Source organism: Amblyraja radiata, chromosome 14, assembly GCF_010909765.2.
Source record: "Amblyraja radiata isolate CabotCenter1 chromosome 14, sAmbRad1.1.pri, whole genome shotgun sequence".
Taxonomy (NCBI): Eukaryota; Metazoa; Chordata; class Chondrichthyes; order Rajiformes; family Rajidae; genus Amblyraja; species Amblyraja radiata.
This window is the reverse complement of record NC_045969.1, coordinates 47,643,353-47,662,603: the sequence shown is the minus strand read 5'-3', so window position 1 is coordinate 47,662,603 and position 19,251 is coordinate 47,643,353. Positions and strand designations below refer to the sequence as shown.

General features: G+C 40.2%; 1 protein-coding gene across 6 annotated transcripts in view; it reads left to right on the top strand.

Annotated features, from left to right (window-relative positions):
- The window catches only part of usp16 (ubiquitin specific peptidase 16), a 46,855-nt gene extending 27,625 nt beyond the window's left edge, over nucleotides 1-19,230 (top strand). For 5 of the 6 annotated variants that reach the window (XM_033033257.1, XM_033033255.1, XM_033033252.1 and 2 more), the window contains 10 exons: nucleotides 3,719-3,806; nucleotides 5,729-5,810; nucleotides 6,882-6,973; nucleotides 9,705-9,761; nucleotides 10,818-10,994; nucleotides 12,200-12,944; nucleotides 15,372-15,463; nucleotides 16,873-16,959; nucleotides 17,719-17,872; nucleotides 18,199-19,230. In XM_033033257.1, coding sequence (XP_032889148.1) covers nucleotides 3,719-3,806; nucleotides 5,729-5,810; nucleotides 6,882-6,973; nucleotides 9,705-9,761; nucleotides 10,818-10,994; nucleotides 12,200-12,944; nucleotides 15,372-15,463; nucleotides 16,873-16,959; nucleotides 17,719-17,872; nucleotides 18,199-18,320 — 1,696 coding nt within the window. In that variant the 3' untranslated portion in view covers nucleotides 18,321-19,230. The remainder of the gene's footprint in view (nucleotides 1-3,718; nucleotides 3,807-5,728; nucleotides 5,811-6,881; nucleotides 6,974-9,704; nucleotides 9,762-10,817; nucleotides 10,995-12,199; nucleotides 12,945-15,371; nucleotides 15,464-16,872; nucleotides 16,960-17,718; nucleotides 17,873-18,198) is intronic. The other variant, XM_033033256.1, reaches the window with a different exon arrangement.
- The last annotated feature ends 21 nt before the right edge of the window (nucleotides 19,231-19,251 follow it).

The window sequence follows — 19,251 nt, the reverse complement described above, 5'->3', positions numbered from 1 at the left end:
TGGAAGCAAAGAACTGCAGTTGATGGTTAATACACAAAAGGAGACAAAGTGATGGAGTAACTCAGCGGGTCAGGCAGCATCTCTGGAGAACATGGATAGGTGATGTCGGGACTCTTTAGGTGATGTCGGGATTCAGTCTGCTGAGTTACTCCAGCATTTTGTGTTATTTCACTTTAAAACCACGTGTCAATGCCATTGTTCTGCACCAGTGAGCCCTTCTTCACCAGTTGTAGCCCCCGACAGGACATGCTTTCTTCAGGTTGCCACTACCAACAGAACGCTCGGTCACCTCGGGGCTCCCTCCCCTCTCACCCGTTGTTTTGTTCTCACTACTGCCGTTACCTCCTCCTTCTCCTCTGCAAGGTGGAGAAAATCTTCCAAGGTGGAGTATGCTAGTGACTCCGGGGGAGGTAGCGGTGAGGAGGGGGGGGGAGCTGAGTGGACTGAGTGATGGGAGGAGGCGTTGGCAGTGGGAGGAGAGCGCGGTGGAATGGATAAAACAACAGGAAAAGGAGAAGGGGGTGGAGGAGGGAAGAGGCTGAGTGGACAAAACAATGGCCAACAGAAAGATACAGGCGCTGGTGTGAGGGGAGGGAGCTTGGTGTCAGCAGGTCAGTCCATTATATCCAAAATCCATTATAAAGGGGTCAGTTAAAACAAGGGTTTACTATATTGAGAGAGAACAGAGAGACTTGCATTCATAGTGTTTTCCCCAACTTTGGAAATCCATAGCACTTAATCGAAACTTTGGGGTGCAATAGCTATGGAATTGCGATCCTATAAGCATCAATGAAATGTGAAGAGATAAAGAACTGCAATGCTGCTTTACAAAAAAAGACTCAAGTTACTCAGCGAGTCAGGCAGCATCTCTGGAGAACATGGATAGGTGAATGATGCTGAAAAACTGCAGAACAACCTGAAATGGGAGAGTGGGAAAAACAGAAATTGTTGGCTGTGTTGTTACCAATAACATGAAAGCAGTACCTTAAAGGAAAAAGTAATCTCTGAATTAATCTCATGCCATTTGTCAACATACAGAAATAGGAGAATAGAACAAATGAATGTCCTTAATTAGTCACGGGATGGCACGGTGGCGCAGCGGTAGAGTTGCCGGAGTTGTCAGTGCCGGAGACCCGGGTTCGATCCTGACTACTGGTGCTGTCTATACAGAGTTTGTATGTTCTCCCCGTGACCTGCGTGGGTTTTCTCAGATCTTCGGTTTCCTCCCACATTCCAAAGACATACAGGTTTATTGGTCAATTGGCTTGGTATAAATGTAAAAGATTGTCTCATCGTGTGATTCAAGATTCAAGAGAGTTTATTGTATAGTAATAATGTGCAGGGATCGCTGGTCAGCGCGAATGGCCTGTTTCTGTGCTGTATGATTCTATGAATGTATGAGTGGAGAGGTTATACAGCAGTGAGGGATTTGGATTTCTGGGACTTTAGGGTCATTTCTGGGTGAGACCTGCATCAGTCAAATGGACCAATAACCTCAGAAGTTTGCTAGTGCTCTTGGAGAAACTTTTAATTCGCTTGGTAGGATGATGGATCACCAAGAAGAGAGTTTGGGGCGGAGGGGGGGGGGGGGGGGGGGGGGGGGGGGAAATAAAGCTAAAAATGCTAGTTTGCAATGAAGTAAGCAAACTAAATATATAGTGCAAACAAGGAGATGAGCAAATAGCAACAAAGTATAGAAAATTATTAAAAGGCCAAATTTAAAAGCACTATCTAAATGTAGACTGTATCTGCAACAAGGTTTATAAACTAACAGCATATATTCATAAATGGTCACAGAAACTTACCTTGCAGAAACATAGCTGGGGTGCCAAAGCTAGGGTGTAAATGTTGCAGGTTGTTTGTAAAATGGGAAGGTCAGGCAAATAGTGGAAGAATGTGAGGTGGTGCTGTTTACAAGGTATGACATCTGTACTGCAGTTAGACAGGATCTTGGCTTGGAAGATGGGATATAGAATGGGAGTTGAGTAAACACAAAGTACTGGAGTAACTCAGCAGGTCAGGCAGGATGTGTGGGGGGGATGGACAGACGATGCTTCGAGTTGGGACCCTTCTTCAGATTGATTGAGGTAGTAGGTGAGAACGCTAGAAAAGAGGCTGGGGTGGGATAAAGCCCGGTAAGTGATTGGTTGATACAGCTGGGGTGGGGGGAGGAAAGGTGGGGGGGGGGTGGAAGAGGGGGGCGAGTGGCAGATTGGTGAACTAAGGCTAGAGATGTAAAGGAGACAAAAGGGTGTCATATATGGAGATATTTTTCACTCTGAAGGATTCCAACCTGAAATATTGCCTATCCATGCCCTCCAGAGATGCTGCCTGACCCACTAAGTTATTCCAGCACCGTTTTTTAAGCCAATAGAAAATAATAATACATCAGCAGGTTCTTCCTGGGTTGTTAAGGTGTCACCACTTAGGGGTACTGCAAGATTTTGTGTTGATTTTGATGTTGATTTTGAGCCCCAACTATTCACTAGGTCTATCAACAATTTAGCTAGGGGGACCGTTTCTAAGTTTACTGATAACACTAAACGCGAATGTGAGTGGTGATGAAGATGCAAAGAAGCTCCAAAGGAATATAAACAAGCAAACTGAGTAGGTGCAAACAGGGCAGAAGGAAAAATATGTAGAAAAGCAGTGAAATTATTACTTCAGTGGAAAAATCAAAAATGTCCTTTTTTTAAAAATGGTGACAGGTTGGGAAACGCTAATATTCGAACAGATATGGTTCCCCTTTTACACAGGTCGCCAAGAGCTAACATGCAGGTGCAGAAGCTAATCATTATAACACAGTTTAATTACTTGTGGAAGGATGCCTTTCTAAAGGTGTATATGTTCTTCCTGTTTAGTTTATTGTCACGTATACCGAGGTACAGTGAAAAGCTTTTGTAGCGTGCTAGCCAGTCAGCAAAAAGACAATACATGATTACAACCAGGCCATTTACAGTATGTAAATACATGATAAGGGAATAACGTTTAGTGATAAGGGAATTGAGACCCTTGGAATATCATGCAAAAAATCGCTCCACTTTCTTGAGGAACTATCTACTCTGTGTAGAGTGTGCATAGTAAAGATTTGCTAGATGGATACCTGCGATGGATATGAGGGAATTGCTTTTTTAGAGTTTAGAAGAATGAGAAGTGATCACATTGGAAATATACAAAATCTTAAAACTACAGTCATCTAGAGCTAAGGAGGATGGTTTCATGGAAGCTCAGTCATTGATTGTGTTCAAAATCAACATCAATAGATTTCTGGTTAGTAAAGGAATCAATAAAGACAATAATAAGGCACAACAATGGCATTGAGGTTGAAATCAGCCTTTTTTTTTTTGAATGACTGCATGCTTGAGGAACCAAATGGCTTACTTTTCCTTTAGTTCTATCAAGCAACGGATTCCTTTGATATTTCAAAGTGCAGTGGGGTCTTCTATGGTGACAGCACCTCATATTTTGCTTGGGTAGCATACAACCTAACACTATGAACATTGAATTTGGCAATTTTAGGTGCTACAAATCCCATCACCACCGTGCTCCACCTGGACACACTTATTTGTCCGCTTCCCCTCCGCTTCTATCCACCATACTCCTTCCTCAGCATCTGTGGTTCCTTGTTATTACAGAAATCTATATCGGCTAAACAATTGCTGTATTGCAGATTTGTGTCTTTCAATGTTCCGCTTCAAATATTGTTTCTTTTCCTCAGGGCTATGCGATTTAGAGGGTACCAACAGCAGGATAGCCAGGAGTTGCTTCATTATTTATTGGATGGAATGCGAACCGAGGAGATCAAAGTAAGTAGGCTCATGTGGTTGTGGGTGAATGTTTTTTAATCTTAGTTTAGAGATAGTGTGGAAGCAGGCCCTTCGGTCCACCAAGTCCACGCTGACCAACGGTCACCCATACAATAATTCTATCCTACACACTAGGGACAATTTACAGAAGCCAATTAACCTACAAACCTGCACGTTTGTGGAATGTGGAAGGAAACCGGAGCACCCAGAGAAAAATCAAGCGGTCACTAGGAGAACGCACTTGGGGCCTTAAGTGTTGCGCAGTTTCCAAGTCCTATCAATCTGACCCTTGTCCACGCGGCCACAGGGAGAAAGTACAAAGTTCGTACAGACAGCACCCATAGTCAGGAGTGAATCCAGATCTCTGGCACTGTAAGGCAGAGATCTATTGCTGCATCACTGTGCCACCCCTATATGAACATTAACATACAATATGTTCTATGAGCTACATAGTTCTATAGCTCATAGAACAGTACAGCACTGGAACAGCACCTTCAGCCCATAATGGCATGCTGAGCATGATATCCTCTGCCTGCACATAATCCATATCCCTCCCATTCCCAGCACATTCATGTGCCTATCTGTCAGCATCTTAAATATCACTGTCCTATATGCCTCCACCACCTCAAGAAAGCAAAATCTGCAGTAAGGCTAAATAAAGACTGATGTGTGGCTGTCATATTTTCAATAGAACTTGTAATAATGTGCATATTGTCTAGAAATAAACGCATAGATTCAAATGATGAGATGGTTCAGAAATGTATCCATCATTGATTTCACTAGTCTGGTAATGGATGGAAATTAGTTTGTAGGCCAGACCCAGAATGTTGACAAAAAAAAAAGCTTTTTGTACATGAATGAATAATTTTATCATGTTTGTTTTATTTTTGAGGATACTCAGATCTTCTTTGACATGGATTTACTTGAATGAAAAGGCTGAATACATATAGGCATTTAAAGAGGGTCTGATATGTCGCTAAGCCAAATAATATTGAGCCGTGGAATAGACATGTCATTAAAGACATTTAGAGCAGTACAATAGATGATTTTATTCGCAATGCAGATAAGCAAATATTTTGTCAAAAGCAAATATTTCTAAATAATATGCACATTATTAAAATTTCTATTGAAAATATGGCGGCCAGTCATTAAAAAGGGAGTGGGGGGGGAGGGGATATGCGTTCCAGGCTCCGACAGCTCTCTCTGTTTAAAAAAAAAAAAATGCCCTCACATCTCTTAAACTCTTCCCCGTCTCACCTGATAACTATGCCCTCTAGTATTGGACATTTCCACCCTTGGGGAAAAAGGTTATGAATATATACTCTATTTATACCGCTCATAATTTATTATACTTCTATGAAGTCTCCCCCTCGCCCTCTGGTGTTCCAGAAAAAACAATCCAAGTTTATCCAACCGCTCCTTGTCGCTGAAACCCTCGAATCAAAGGCAGCATTCTGGTAAACCACCCCTGCACCCTCTCCAAAGCCTCCATACCCTTCCTGTAATGGGGTGACCAGAACTGTGTCCACTAATCAAATTAAGTATTTAGGTTGTTACATGAGTTTTGTTGGCTACCTACAGGGCTGAAAAATTATAATTGCATTTTTAGACATCTCTGTCTTTGACATTTCTTACCACATGGAAATTAGTAATTATTGTTCATTCTTAGGAGTTCATTGCCTTCGATTTCATTTATGGAATGTAACTAATCAGTAAGAGCAAAGGTGATCTTATAGCTCCCTGTTTTGCAATATATAATCCTTGAATTTTATGTCTGTTTTGGGTTACATGGTTGCGAGACAGGAGATTGGGGCATTGGATGCAATTGCTTGCCTTTCACTCTAGCTTATTAAATGAAAACGACCACATTTATATTGTATATGGAGACATAATTTGTGAAACTATCTTTATCTCAATCTCAGCGAATAGGTGCTGGCATTGTAAAAGCCTTAAATTATTCTTCAGAGAAGGGGGAAGATGAAGAACGCAAGAGAATCATGAAAGGTAATGTAATTTGTAGCTTGCGTATGTGAACTTTCCCAGTGGCTCATTGTGTGTACGTGTTGTCTGGTGGAGTATTGAATTATATAGATCAAAGGAATTCCCGACGTATTCCTGTTGGTGGTTGTCATGTTGCAGCTCCACTCATCAATGCCCTGAGATTGGAAGTGGAGGAGCCAGAGTTTTAGTTGTGACCAGATTAGTGGCTCAGCTAGTAGAGTTGCTGCCTGACAACATCAGTGGTCCGGGTTCAATCCCAACCTTGGATGCTCTCTGGGCTGTTCTCACATTCTCCCTGTTACCCTTTGGGATCTCCTCTCTTTCCCCCCCTCCCCCATCCCCTCACTCCCTCCGCACCTCCCAATGTTGTTTCTTCCGACATCCCAAAGATATGGGTTCATTGACAATTGCAAATTCATGTCCAGGGATCTGTCCTAGTGTGTAGGTGGCTGATAGAATCTGAATAGTGTTGATGGTAAAGTGGGAAAAATATAATGGAATGAGTGTAAACGGATGCGAGATAGTCGGCATGGATTCAGTGCGTCATGTGGCCTGCATGACCAGAAGTAAAGATTGATTGAACTTTGAAGCTTCACATATTGGAATAGGTTTCAACTCCCTGTCTTGTCTGACAAGAATGGCTGTTGAATGTGACATTTAAAGAATGGTAGTGTCCTGGATCTAATCTGATGCACAGATTTGAATGTGAGAGCATTGACTTTTATTTAAAAAAAGCAAAAGTATATACCTTGGGATTTGTTGTTGTACCTAGAGATGACTTCAAACTTAAATCAATATACAATAACTAGCAGCAACGTGTTATACATGATGATTGCATGGTTACAGCCAGTGCCAGTTGAGTTGTATTATCACATGTTTAGCAGTGTTACACCAGTTCTGCGTTTTTATTTATGTATAATTCAGACCTTCATTATTTTAAGAAACCTGAAATTTTTGTTTTGGAACATTAGGTAAGAATGAAACTCAGTGTAGTAATATTAAAGTTCTGATAATCGTTTTGTGCTTGTTCATATAAACTTATGAAATTGGCTTTCTTTTTCCCCCTTACACTAGTTTACGAAAAGGAAGCGTCCGTGTTCAATTTTGTTGACCAGGTCTTTGGTGGCATATTGACGAATACAATCATGTGCGAGCAGTGTAAAATGGTAAGGGTAAAACGGTACAGAATAGATTAGATAACCTTTACTTGTATTGTGCAAACTTGTTTGAATGTAAACATCATTTCATTTTGTGTGCAATAGTACACTGGTGGATTTACTTTGAAATTTTTATTTGCCCTCTGTTACTTGGCTAAATGTTTTTGTTTCTTTCCTCCACTTCACAGCAAGGATCACTGGAAGTTGAATCTTTTTTTCTTTCTCAAAAGTGGCATTCATTAGGAAAATTGCAACAGTTCTATTCTTGCACTAACCAAGGTCACTTTGTTAAATGGAGAGTGGAATTTAAACTGGGATGAGGGATGATTTTCCAGTCTGAGTGATAGATCTTGCAAAACTACTGAAATGTTTACGCTAAATAACAAGTTAGGAGTAGTTACGGTCGGCATCAAGCATATAATAATTTTAGAGTGATGGATAAATTTGTCTTTTTGTTGAATTATTTTATCTAAGAATACCAAAGTTAGGCAGATACACGGTATAATTGGATACACGGTATAATATAGACTAAGGTACTTTTTTCAGCTAAATGGCTTAAAAGCATCTTCAAGTGCTTAACAAACAAATTATTTATTTACAGTCCAATTTCTGTAACCCAAGATCTTTTTTTTTGTTTTAAAGAACTATTTAGAATTTGAAGGTAGACACAAAATGCTGGAGTAACTCAGCAGGGCAGGCAGTATGTTTCGGGTCGAGACCCTTCTTCACACCCGAAACGTCACCCATTCCTTCTCTCCAGAGATGCTGCCTGTCCCGCTGAGTTACTCCAGCATTTTGTGTCCACCTTCGATTTAAACCAGCATCTGCAATTCTTTCCTTCATATTTAGAACTTGAGTTATTTTAAATAGTGAGGCTGACAAAATTTCCCGGATATGCACATTCTAAATAAAACATAGAACAGTACTGCACAGAAACAGGTCCTTCGGTCCGCAATGTCTCGCCAAACATGATGCCAAGGCGATCACTTAATTACTTTTCACAATGGCAGGCAGTGACTAGTGGGGTACCGCAAGGCTCAGTTCTGGGACCCCAGCTATTTACGATATATATTAATGATTTGGACGAGGGAATTGAATGCAACATCTCCAAGTTTGCGGATGACACGAAGCTGGGGGGCAGTGTTAGCTGTGAGGAGGTTGCTAGGAGGCTGCAAGGTGACTTGGATAGGCTGGGTGAGTGGGCAAATGCATGGCAGATGCAGTATAATGTGGATAAATGTGAGGTTATCCACTTTGGTGGCAAAAACAGGAAAGTAGATTATTATCTGAATGGTGGCCGATTAGGAAATGGGGAGATACAACGAGACCTGGGTGTCATGGTACACCAGTCATTAAAAGTAGGCATGCAGGTGCAGCAGGCAGTGAAGAAGGCGAATGGTATGTTAGCATTCATAGCAAAAGGATTTGAGTATAGGAGCAGGGAGGTTCTACTGCAGTTGTACAGGGTCTTGGTGAGACCACACCTGGAGTATTGCGTACAGTTTTGGTCTCCTAATCTGAGGAAAGACATTCTTGCCATAGAGGGAGTACAGAGAAGGTTCACCAGACTGATTCCTGGGATGTCAGGACTTTCATATGAAGAAAGACTGGATAGACTCGGTTTGTACTCGCTGGAATTTAGAAGATTGAGGGGGGATCTTATAGAAACTTACAAAATTCTTAAGGGGTTGGACAGGCTAGATGCAGGAAGATTGTTCCCGATGTTGGGGAAGTCCAGAACAAAGGGTCACAGTTTAAGGATAAGGGTGAAATCTTTTAGGACCGAGATGAGGAAAACGTTTTTCACACAGAGTGGTGAATCTCTGGAATTCTCTGCCGCAGAAGGTAGTTGAGGCCAGTTCATTGGCTATATTTAAGAGGGAGTTAGAGGTGGCCCTTGTGGCTAAAGGGATCAGGGGGTATGGAGAGAAGGCTGGTACAGGATACTGAGTTGGATGATCAGCCATGATCATATTGAATGGCGGTGCAGGCTCGAAGGGCCGAATGGCCTACTCCTGCACCTATTTTCTATGTTTCTATGTTTACCCGCATGTAACCCACATCCTCTCTTCCCTGCATATCTATATGCCTATCCAAAAGTCTTTTCAAATGCCACTAACATAACTGCTTCAGGCACCACCCCTGGCAGCACGTTCCAGGGACTCGCCACGCTCTGTGTGTATAAAAGAACTACAAACTTGTCCCGCACATATCCTTAAAACATGGCCTCTTGCTTTAAAGTTTCATCCTCTAGTATTTGACTTTGCCATCTGGGTAAAAATATTCTGACTATCTAACCTATCTGTGCCTCTCATAATGTTATATATATTTTTTAACTGTTTTGTGTGCCAAAATGTAAGTATTTGGTTAAATACATTCACAACAATCGATAGCATTTATACAATGTAGTGTTTGAGTATCATTTTTAACCAGGGTTGTGGTTGGTATGTTACTATTTATCCTGCTTTTTCAGATGAGAAAAATAATAAATAAGATTTTTGCTGCTGGTTTTGTTGCAATGATCTTGGCTTTAAGAGAGCATGGGTGTAGTCGGGTGAAGAACAAGGATGGCTCATCTGTGGCTTCCCCCGTGATTGCACTGCATTGGGGTTAAAAGAGCAGTCCCTGTTCCTGTCCCTGTTCAATGAATTACATTGCAACAATTTCAGTGAAAGGAACATGTTAACATTCAGCAACAAATTATTCAAAAAATATTAATGGTTTGTTATATTTTCTGCAGGTTACATTAGTGGAGGAATATTTTTTAGACTTGTCACTTCCTGTTCAGGATGACCAGGTAAAATATTGTGTTTTTATTATCAAGACAATCTGGAATTTCAATAGTCAGAGCCATGAATTATTTATTAACAGACATTATTGCTTGCTTTATATTCTAAATATTAAAATTACTTTAATGTTAAAGTTTCTTTTAAAGTAAAATATAAAGGTATTTCTATCATGACCCTACATGGTCATAGATAGGAACTAAGAGTTGGGGGTGATGTAGAGGAGGATTGAGTGAGAATGGCCCCACATTTAGTCTTTGATTTGATGCTTAGTTGATCTTATTCTATGGATCTGGGGAGTTACTTTATCTGACCAAGGCTTCCAGTTTAAGGAGGGAAAATAGATCTAGGCTCGTGATTCTGATTGTTATTGACCAACCTATGTTGAACTCCTGATTCTTTGTTTTTGGCCTATGGTCTTTTAAGAACCTATTCAAATGGGCATAACAAATTTTCGACTTGGCCATGATGCCTTCTGCGGTCGTGACAACAGGAGTGATTAAAGTATGTTGTGTCATTGATTCAAATTATGGTTTAGTTGTATCATGAGACAAATTATTGTTCTTGGATCCATATTGTTCCATTCCTTTGCTCAATATTTAAAAAAACACTTTTGGTCTCTATTTGATATCTTCAGTGAACCTGGACCCAGGGTTTACTACTAGATGAAGAAGAGTTTTCTGGTATTATCCATGAATGGTACCTGTAGTTTAAAATTCCTGGTTTACATTCCGTCAGGCATCCCCCCCCATCCCCAGAGGAAATGGGTTGTGTTGTTCCAATTAGCTCCATCAATCACCTCAAACTGCTCAGTTAGATCTCTGCCAGTCAGAACACACCATCAGTGTGCTGTCAAGCTGTAAGATTAGTTTAAGAGTGCATCTAAAGGAAGAATAAGGAAGGAGTTTGTATATAAAATCTGATATGTTTGACATCCTGAATGTTTGATATTAGTTGATGGTTCCTTCTTTCATTCTCTAATGTTAGTCTAGCTATCTTTGTTTGTCAGACATCCATCTGGCCTCGTGGCTGTATCCAGTACACTTAATTACAATGCTGTATTGCAGGGTGACAAGAAAAAATCCCAGGGAAAAGGGAGAAGAAACGTGGTTGAAGATAATCAAAATGAAAATCTTAGTCAGTGCAATGGAAAGTTTGTCTCTAAGGACAGAGGAGATATTTCAACTAGCCCAAGCAAATATGAACAAAAGAAGGCAAAAAAACAAGCTAAAAAGCAAGCCAAGGTAAAGGGTCTCCATCTGTAACCCAACTATTTGTCACTCTGAGTCCAAGAAGTTCACAAAATTCATTTTGTTGCTCATATCTCTACTGAGTCTTTGTCTGAAGGCACAATGCCTCAATTAAAGACGGCATGCAAAGTATCTGCCTGCTTTACTGCTCTGTCTACTTGTGTTGCCACTTTCAGAAAGCTATGGACTTGGATCTGCGACACCCTCTGTACTTCAATGTTGTTAAGCATCTTGCCATTAACTGTATACTTTCCCCTCGCATTCAACCTTCCAAAGTGCAACGCCTCACATCTGCCCAGATTGAACTCCAGCTGCCATTTCTCACCCCATATCTGTAACTGATCTAAATCCCACTGTATGCTTTAACAGCATTCTTCACTGCCTGCAAACTTTCTCACCATCATTTACTGTATGTCCAAGGCGTGTGCATGTATGTAATTACAAACAACAGAGATCCTAGCACAGAACCCTGTGGGACACCACTGGCCACGGACCTTCATTCAAATCAAACACCCATCCACCATTACCCTCTGTCTTCTATGGGCAAGCCAGTTCTGAATCTGAACTACCGAGTTACCGTGGATCTAATGCATATTGATCTTCTGGATCAGCTTACCATGAAGACCTTTATCACAGGCCTTGCCTATATTAACGTAGAGAATATTTGCTGTTCTACCCTCATCAATCACTCTTGTCACCTCATAAAATTAACCATTCACATAATCCCTTGAATAACAGCAGTTGTATCACCAGGATTCTCCAATTTCTACCTTGCCTCAAGCCTTTGCTCTTTCCACCTCTGCAAGTTAAAACAAGCTTGTTTTCTCACTTTTTTTGATGACACATGATTGATCTGAAACCTTAACTCACTTTCTCCCTCCAGAGGTTCCTGACCCATTGAGCATTTTCTGTTTATATTTTAATTTATTGGTTCCTTTCATATCTTGGCGGGGAATACCTTCTTAAGCTAATGAACTTGAATTTTATACTTAAATAACTTAATTTTCTATCTGAAATTACTGACACTGGTGACTTTTTTTTTTTTTTTGCTGCACCCTCTATTGACATAAATTTTCATTGGCCTGACATCCTTAGTGATAACTACGAGCATTACCTAAACAATTTGGGTATTTGTAGATTATTTTCCTCTTTTGTTAATTGAATAATGTACCTACATTTCATGTTTTGCTTTTTTTAAGCACCAACACCGGCAGCAGAAGTCCCAAACAAGATCGCTTGTTTTGGAGGACTCCACTACTTTGGATGAAGAACAGAAAGAAAAACATGATGCCTCTGATGAAAGCAAGGAAGACTTGGCATCAAATGGCATTGAAGCAGAGGTCTCTCCAGCACCAGAGCTGGATAATAGTGACAGCTCTTTAACTGACCAGTGTCTCGGGAAAACTACAAAGGAAAATATGGCAGATGATGGTCAAGAATTGAGCCAAGAAAACGTTGATGCTGGCAATGAAGACACATCTGATGAAACTGGGCCCAAAAAGATACACTCTAATGATTCCCACAACTCCAATGACTTGGACTCTTCAGATACATTTGAGTCACATAGAGTGACTGAGGACCTAGTTAGTGCATCCAGTGAAGATGAAGAAACTATTATTAAAAATATGAATAAACTAAATATGAATGAGAGCTCAATGAAACATGATGATGAAATAACTTCAAATCGATTGGAATTCGAGAACTCTTCCGAAACCACAAACGATCTATTCGCTTCCATTAAAGACAAACGGGAGTTTTTTTTGGATGCAGAGAAAGCATTTTGCAAACTTTCAGACAGAAAGCTGCTGAGTGTACAGGAATGTTCTCTGGAGGCTTGTTTACGGCAGTTCACTCAGATAGAAAATCTCACTGGAGCAAATAAACTGCTCTGTGAAGAATGTACCCGGAGGCAGTATAAAAGTGGATCAAAAATCAATGCAAATGGTAGTAAAATAATTGAGTATTAAAATTTCAACTGTTCCTTTCATAAGAGTTATCTATCATGGATTTGATCTCATCTTGTTTAAAAGTATGATGTTAGAAAAGTTAGCAGTACATTGTATTAGCTCTTGAGTGCTCAACCTTGAACTTGAATCTTAATGGTAGAAAATCTTTAAGGATGAATGTTTTCTAGCACCTCTTAACACTGAAAAAAATATTTTGTTTTAATACTGTAATACCATAAAGAGCTTCACTGGAATGTAATAATAGTAAACCCTCGCTTTAACAGCCCCCTTTTAATAGATTTTGGTTAGAGCGGACAGACCTGCCCTCACTATCCCAGCCCCGGCTTACGACGCCACCTCCGGTTCGCAAGGTGCACCAACGAGGCCGCCTTCACCCATCGCACGGTCTGTTGATGCAGTTGTTGTTGTAGCCCCTGGGACAGTGCTTTCTTCGGGCAGCCACAAGACACCCTCGGTCACTGTGAGGCTCCTTCCACTCCCACCAGCTGCCGCTTCTTCCTTGACTTTGTCCGTTCCCCTGCTGTCGCTGCCGTCACCTCCCTCGGAGTCGCTGGCACTCTCCACCTTGGAGGGTGCCGGCGGTTGCAGGGGAGAAGGGAGTGCGCGGGGTGGTGTCCAGTGTGGGGATGCTGGGTGGCAGCTGGTGAGAGAGGTGGGGGCTCCCCCGCGATGGCCGGGCGTGGCTTGTCATTGGCGGCGGTCTGAGTGAGAGCTGACAGCCGGGGACTGCGCCTGTGTCAGCTGGACAGTAGGGAGGCTGATGGGGAAGAGCTCGGTGGTGCACACCAGCAGCATCTGCACCTAGTTAGAAAGGTGAAACATCATACAGTGCTGGAGTAACCGAAGAAGGGTTCTAACATCATCTTTCCATGTTCTCCAGAGACGGGACCTGACCCGCTGAGTTAGTCCATCACTTTGTCCTTTTGTGTATTAACCAGCATCTGCAGTTGTTTGTTTCAACTACATGCAATGATAATACATTACTCGGTTATAGTGGACAATCGGCAATAACGGACCCCACTCCCCCCCCCCCCCCCCCAATAAGGATGAGGCATTAGGGCAGGTGTCCAAATGTTTAGTGAAAGAGAACATTTTAAGTGTTTTGGAAAAGAGGGGGGGGGGGGGGTGTGCGGAAGTCTGTGTGACTGAAAATATAACAAAAGCTTGGATAGCAACAGCAACAGCTTGGGATCTGAGTAAGGCAGAAGAGGGAAGTATTAATATTAAGAGGATGCGAAATGGAAAGTCACTACTGGGCCAAATAGATTGCTTGGACTGGAGGAATTTTAGTTTGGGAAAATGACAGTTATTTGAAAACTAGAGATTCCAGGGGTCTGATTTTTGGGGACACGAGTGTTTAAAATTAGAATTTGGTTATATTTGTTTGAAGCCAGCTGGTGTTAAATGGAAAAGGTGCAGTTGAAATACAATGAGTTGCAGTTGTAGCCAGCAGAAAGTTCATCTTAACCCTTTTCATATCATATAAGATTTTAAGCTCATGAAGAAACTTAATTTTGGAATTAATGTAGACTGCTCAGAGTTGCCAAATTTTTTGAAGATGAAGTGCGATCTACCTCTTGATGTTGGGGAAGAAACATAGAAAAATAGTGCAGGAGTAGGCCATTCGATCCTTCGAGGTAGCTCCGCCATTCAATATGATCATGGCTGATCATCTAAAATCAGTACCCCGTTCCTGCTTTTTCCCCATATCCCTTGATTCCTTTAGCCCAAAGAGCTAAATCGAATTCTCTCTTGAAAACATCCAGTGAATTGGCCTCCACTGCCTTCAGCAGCAGAGAATTCCACAGATTCACAACTCACTGGATGAAAACGTTTTTGCTCATCTCAGTCCTAAATGGCCTACCCCATATTCTTAGATTCCAAAGCCTGCTTTTTCCCCATATCCCTTGATTCCTTTAGCCCAAAGAGCTAAATCGAATTCTCTCTTGAAAACATCCAGTGAATTGGCCTCCACTGCCTTCAGCAGCAGAGAATTCCACAGATTCACAACTCACTGGATGAAAACGTTTTTGCTCATCTCAGTCCTAAATGGCCTACCCCATATTCTTAGATTCCAAAGCCTGCACAAAATTTGGAAACTTGTTCTGTGCTTGCGAGGATGGGTCATAAAATAAAGCATACTTCCAATGAAAGTTGGTTAAAATTGCGTGCTTCTATTGCCAAACCAATAGTTTACAATGTTTTTGCAAATTAATCACCCAAATTGGAGATAATTAGTATAGTGATGCTCCATTTTGGTATTTTGCTTCTAATATGTTCACTATGTCAACTAAAAACTGTTCTGCATATTTGTGTGGTAAAATAGTCTACCATTCCTAAAGCAATTTGCCTTTCATTGCAAAAAGACATATTAAATCTTTTTTTTGGTGAACATATTTTGCAGATATCAAGCATGTGTACACTGATGCCAAGAAACAAATTCTTGTTTCGTCGTCACCTCCGATTCTGACACTTAATTTGAAAAGGTTTGAGCAGGTAATTATTATTTAATTATTCTTTTTTATAGACTGTTTATGGTTTCAGTGTTTGAATATTTTTTTCTATTTGTAAGTTAAGTGGTTTATGGAAAATACAAATTGCAACAGTCAAGTACTTTAACATATATTGCTTGGCTGCACTTTACTGTCTTGGTTTATTTCTCCTGGAGTTCTCATTGCCTATGGTGGGAGCTTCAGTGATTCTGTAATTGTGATCATCTTCAAGAAAAGTCACGTGGAACTGTGATAATCAGAGAGAAATCTCCTGGCTGTGGTAACAACACTGAGAAAAATGCAGGGAATAGTTCCGGCCACTGTACATTCAATCTCCCGCAAGTCTAGGATTCCATCAATTAGGAGGGACTGTGGAACATTCTCGAATTTGGCTGCGCACAGAAATTCCTCTCCATCTTTTTTCAACAAACATCCTGTAGAAATGGTGCAAATCTTCAGAACTAATGGGAGATAATTTAACCTGCAATGACTATCAAAACCAAGGTTACTCAAATTTAAGTAGTTAAGCTGCAGTATGCAGACAACATTTGAGTTTGTGCACACACATATGCAGAACTCCAAGAGCCCATCAACTTTGCACTCACCATTTGCAAACCAAACTTTCTCAACATAACCAACCACCAAAAAACAAAGGTTCATGACGAAAATGAGATTATTTTCCAGACCCATCTGGGCGAAGGCCTTCATCAGTAATGAAATTCAGCAATTGCTTCATTGGGCCAAAATTGCCTTTAGTTGCTAGAGTGAAAGGATATTTGAAGGGTCATTGAACATTGCACAAAACTCTGTTATATCTGTGATATCTGCCCATGTATGCTTCTGAGAACTGATCTGTGAACTGCTGGGATCTCAAAGCATTGAAAAAAAGAACATTGCCATTTTACAGAGCCTTGGCTCTGTAAAATACTCACAATTCACTGGAAAGATCAGTGAAACAATATCAACACCCTATCCCACCCTACATCCAGTTACATTGGGCAGGTCACATTGGCTGGAATGAGGCATGATATTCTGCGCTTTTTGTGCAAGGACATCTACATATGATTTGCAGTTCCCTCAAAACTGGAATAGAACCAAGTTACTGGCATGAGAACATTAAGAGCAAGTCTAGTAAATGTAAGAACAATCCTGATTTGTCCTGGCAAAATCTTTTTGCATATAGAGTGGAATAAAGGAGTTTTTAAATCTACTCGTGGCTTCAATAAAAGTTGATCATTTTGGTTTCTGTATCTAAATTCACGATATCCTGAGCTACTAGGATTGCAGTGTTAATAACCAAACAAAAGAAAATATGTATTTTGCAGAACTTTCAGTATGTATGCGGATAGTTAGCTTAAGAAACCAGTATGTTTTTAATAATTAAAATATGCAAAATAATTGTTTTTCTTTCAGTTGGGATTTGCTTTTCGCAAAATAAACAAGCATATCAATTTCCCACAAGTTCTTGATCTTGCTCCATTCTGTACAACGGCCTGTAATGTAAGTTTAAAAAAAACGTGGACAGGTATAACTGGGTCATCTTTCCACAGATCAGTTAACACCACTGTGTTAATAAGATTGATTATTCTGAAGCAGAACCTTTCAGCCTTGATGCAAATTTTGCTCCTTTCATGAATGTAACTGATGCCAAGACTAGTAATATTAATATCAGTTGGTACTTTTGAGTTATATCAGATGCTCAAATTTTAATTGAATGGTATTGATTAATATTGCAGGAAGAGAAAAATGAGTGCATTTATTTCTATTCAAGTACCTCAAAATAACTTGTGTGAGAAGAAACAGAAGATGCTGGATTAAACCAAAGATAGACAAAATGCTGGAGTAACTCAGCGGGACAGGCAGCATCTCTGGAGAGAAGGAATGGGTGATGTTTCCAGTCTGAGAAAACAAGCTGCTTGGAAGGGTGGTAGAATTTGGTTTAAATTTCAACATGGACAAAAAAAAATAGCCAATTTTAAAGTTGGATGCAATCACTAGGCATTTGTTAGTTTTCCAAGCTCCCAATTGATGACTTTCAATTATATATTTTGTCCCTTCTAAAGTTAGTGTGATGTCACAGCACAATATGGCAGAACCCAATTGGCAGCCAGTCCTTATTACTAACACATTTGTCATTTTCATTTTAAAGACATGGCTAAAATTAAATGTATTTGGTAATTTTAGGAATGGGAACATTAATTCCAAATGTTAACACACATTGCACGCGAGCTCCCGAATTAACTAACCATTTCATTACAGAATATTAAAGACTGTACAAATATATTGTACAGTCTATATGGAGTTGTGGAACAGAGCGGTACAATGAGATCTGGACATTATACAGCATATGTCAAGGCACGAACTCCCAACACCCACCTTTCAGAATATGTGCTGACTAGAGGGAAGGTGTCAAGTAAGTACAAATTTTAATCAGTTTGAATTAATCCTTTCTGAATTCAATTTCTTCTTGGCCTATAGTTCCATTCACCCTTTATTTCAACTTATTTCTCATGTCCAGCCACTATTTTACCATTTAGCTCTACTGAGATGAATTAACAGAATACGGGATTTTACCATTTAGCTCTACTGAGATGAATTAACAGAATACGGCAAATTATCAACATGTTGTGTGGCAAGAAATTGAGCACAAGGTCAGGTCCTGGGAAATGTGGACAGCAGCAATAAATACTGTAGTATTGTGCAATTAATATTTTACCAATTGACATTGTTTTTCTTTAGGGATCGATGCAGAGGCACCCAGGGGAAGATGGTTCCATGTAAGCGATAGCCATGTGCAGGAAGCGTCAGAGACAAGAGTATTAAATGCACAGGCCTACCTGCTGTTTTATGAGAGGATCTAACTTAAAAAGGATGTAACATTGAAAACTGGCGCACAGCAACCATTAGTTTCTGGAAATATCAGGATCTATGCAACATTTATTAAATGGAAAATGGATTGTGACATGCCGATGTGAGAACCCCCCCTAAAGTGATTAATGTAATTTCTAAAATGAATCTTTATCACTAAACAAAATGGCCTGTATTTTTCCTAGATTATATCAAACATTACCTTTTCAGGTTATACTGATGATGCTTTGGGGCATAAAATTGATTACTTTTGATAGCAATAAGTTCAGCTGAACTCAGTCTACGAGGAGTACTCAAATCATTTTAACATGAAACAAGATGATCAATTCTAATGGAGATGGTTTAACTATTCTCCTCCTTTAAATGTAAGATGATGCAATTTTAAAAATGAAAGATGGTTATATCTGTTGATCAGATAACTTTTCCCCACTCACCAGCTGAGTCAAAATTTGGGATGCTTGTATTATGCAAATTGCTTCATATGTATTTATACAATTATAAGTTTTGTTTCAGGCAATTGCAACTGGAATAAAATTAGTATTTTGTCCTAGAAAGATTCCTGCATTGTCTGTTTGCTTTTTGCCAAAACTGGATAATCAAGCCTCCCCACTGTCTGAATTTAACACAACCACCCCAATGCCAGTCTTCATCTTGTACTACAAAATAAATTAACCTCAGTCCCTAAACAACTCATTTTCAAAAGCATAGGTTTCAAAAAATAGTCAAAAACCATTCTTGTTTCCTGGTTGATTTACTCCATTGTTCTAACAAAACGTAATTTGGCAGCCCAGTGGATGCCCGGGTAGGATTAGGGCCAAAGGTACTTTAAGAATTAAAGCAGAATGCTGCTACGCATTTTATTCCAGAGGAAGTCTTTAATTATTGTTAAATACCTACAAGTACCATAGTAGTAGAACAAAGAAA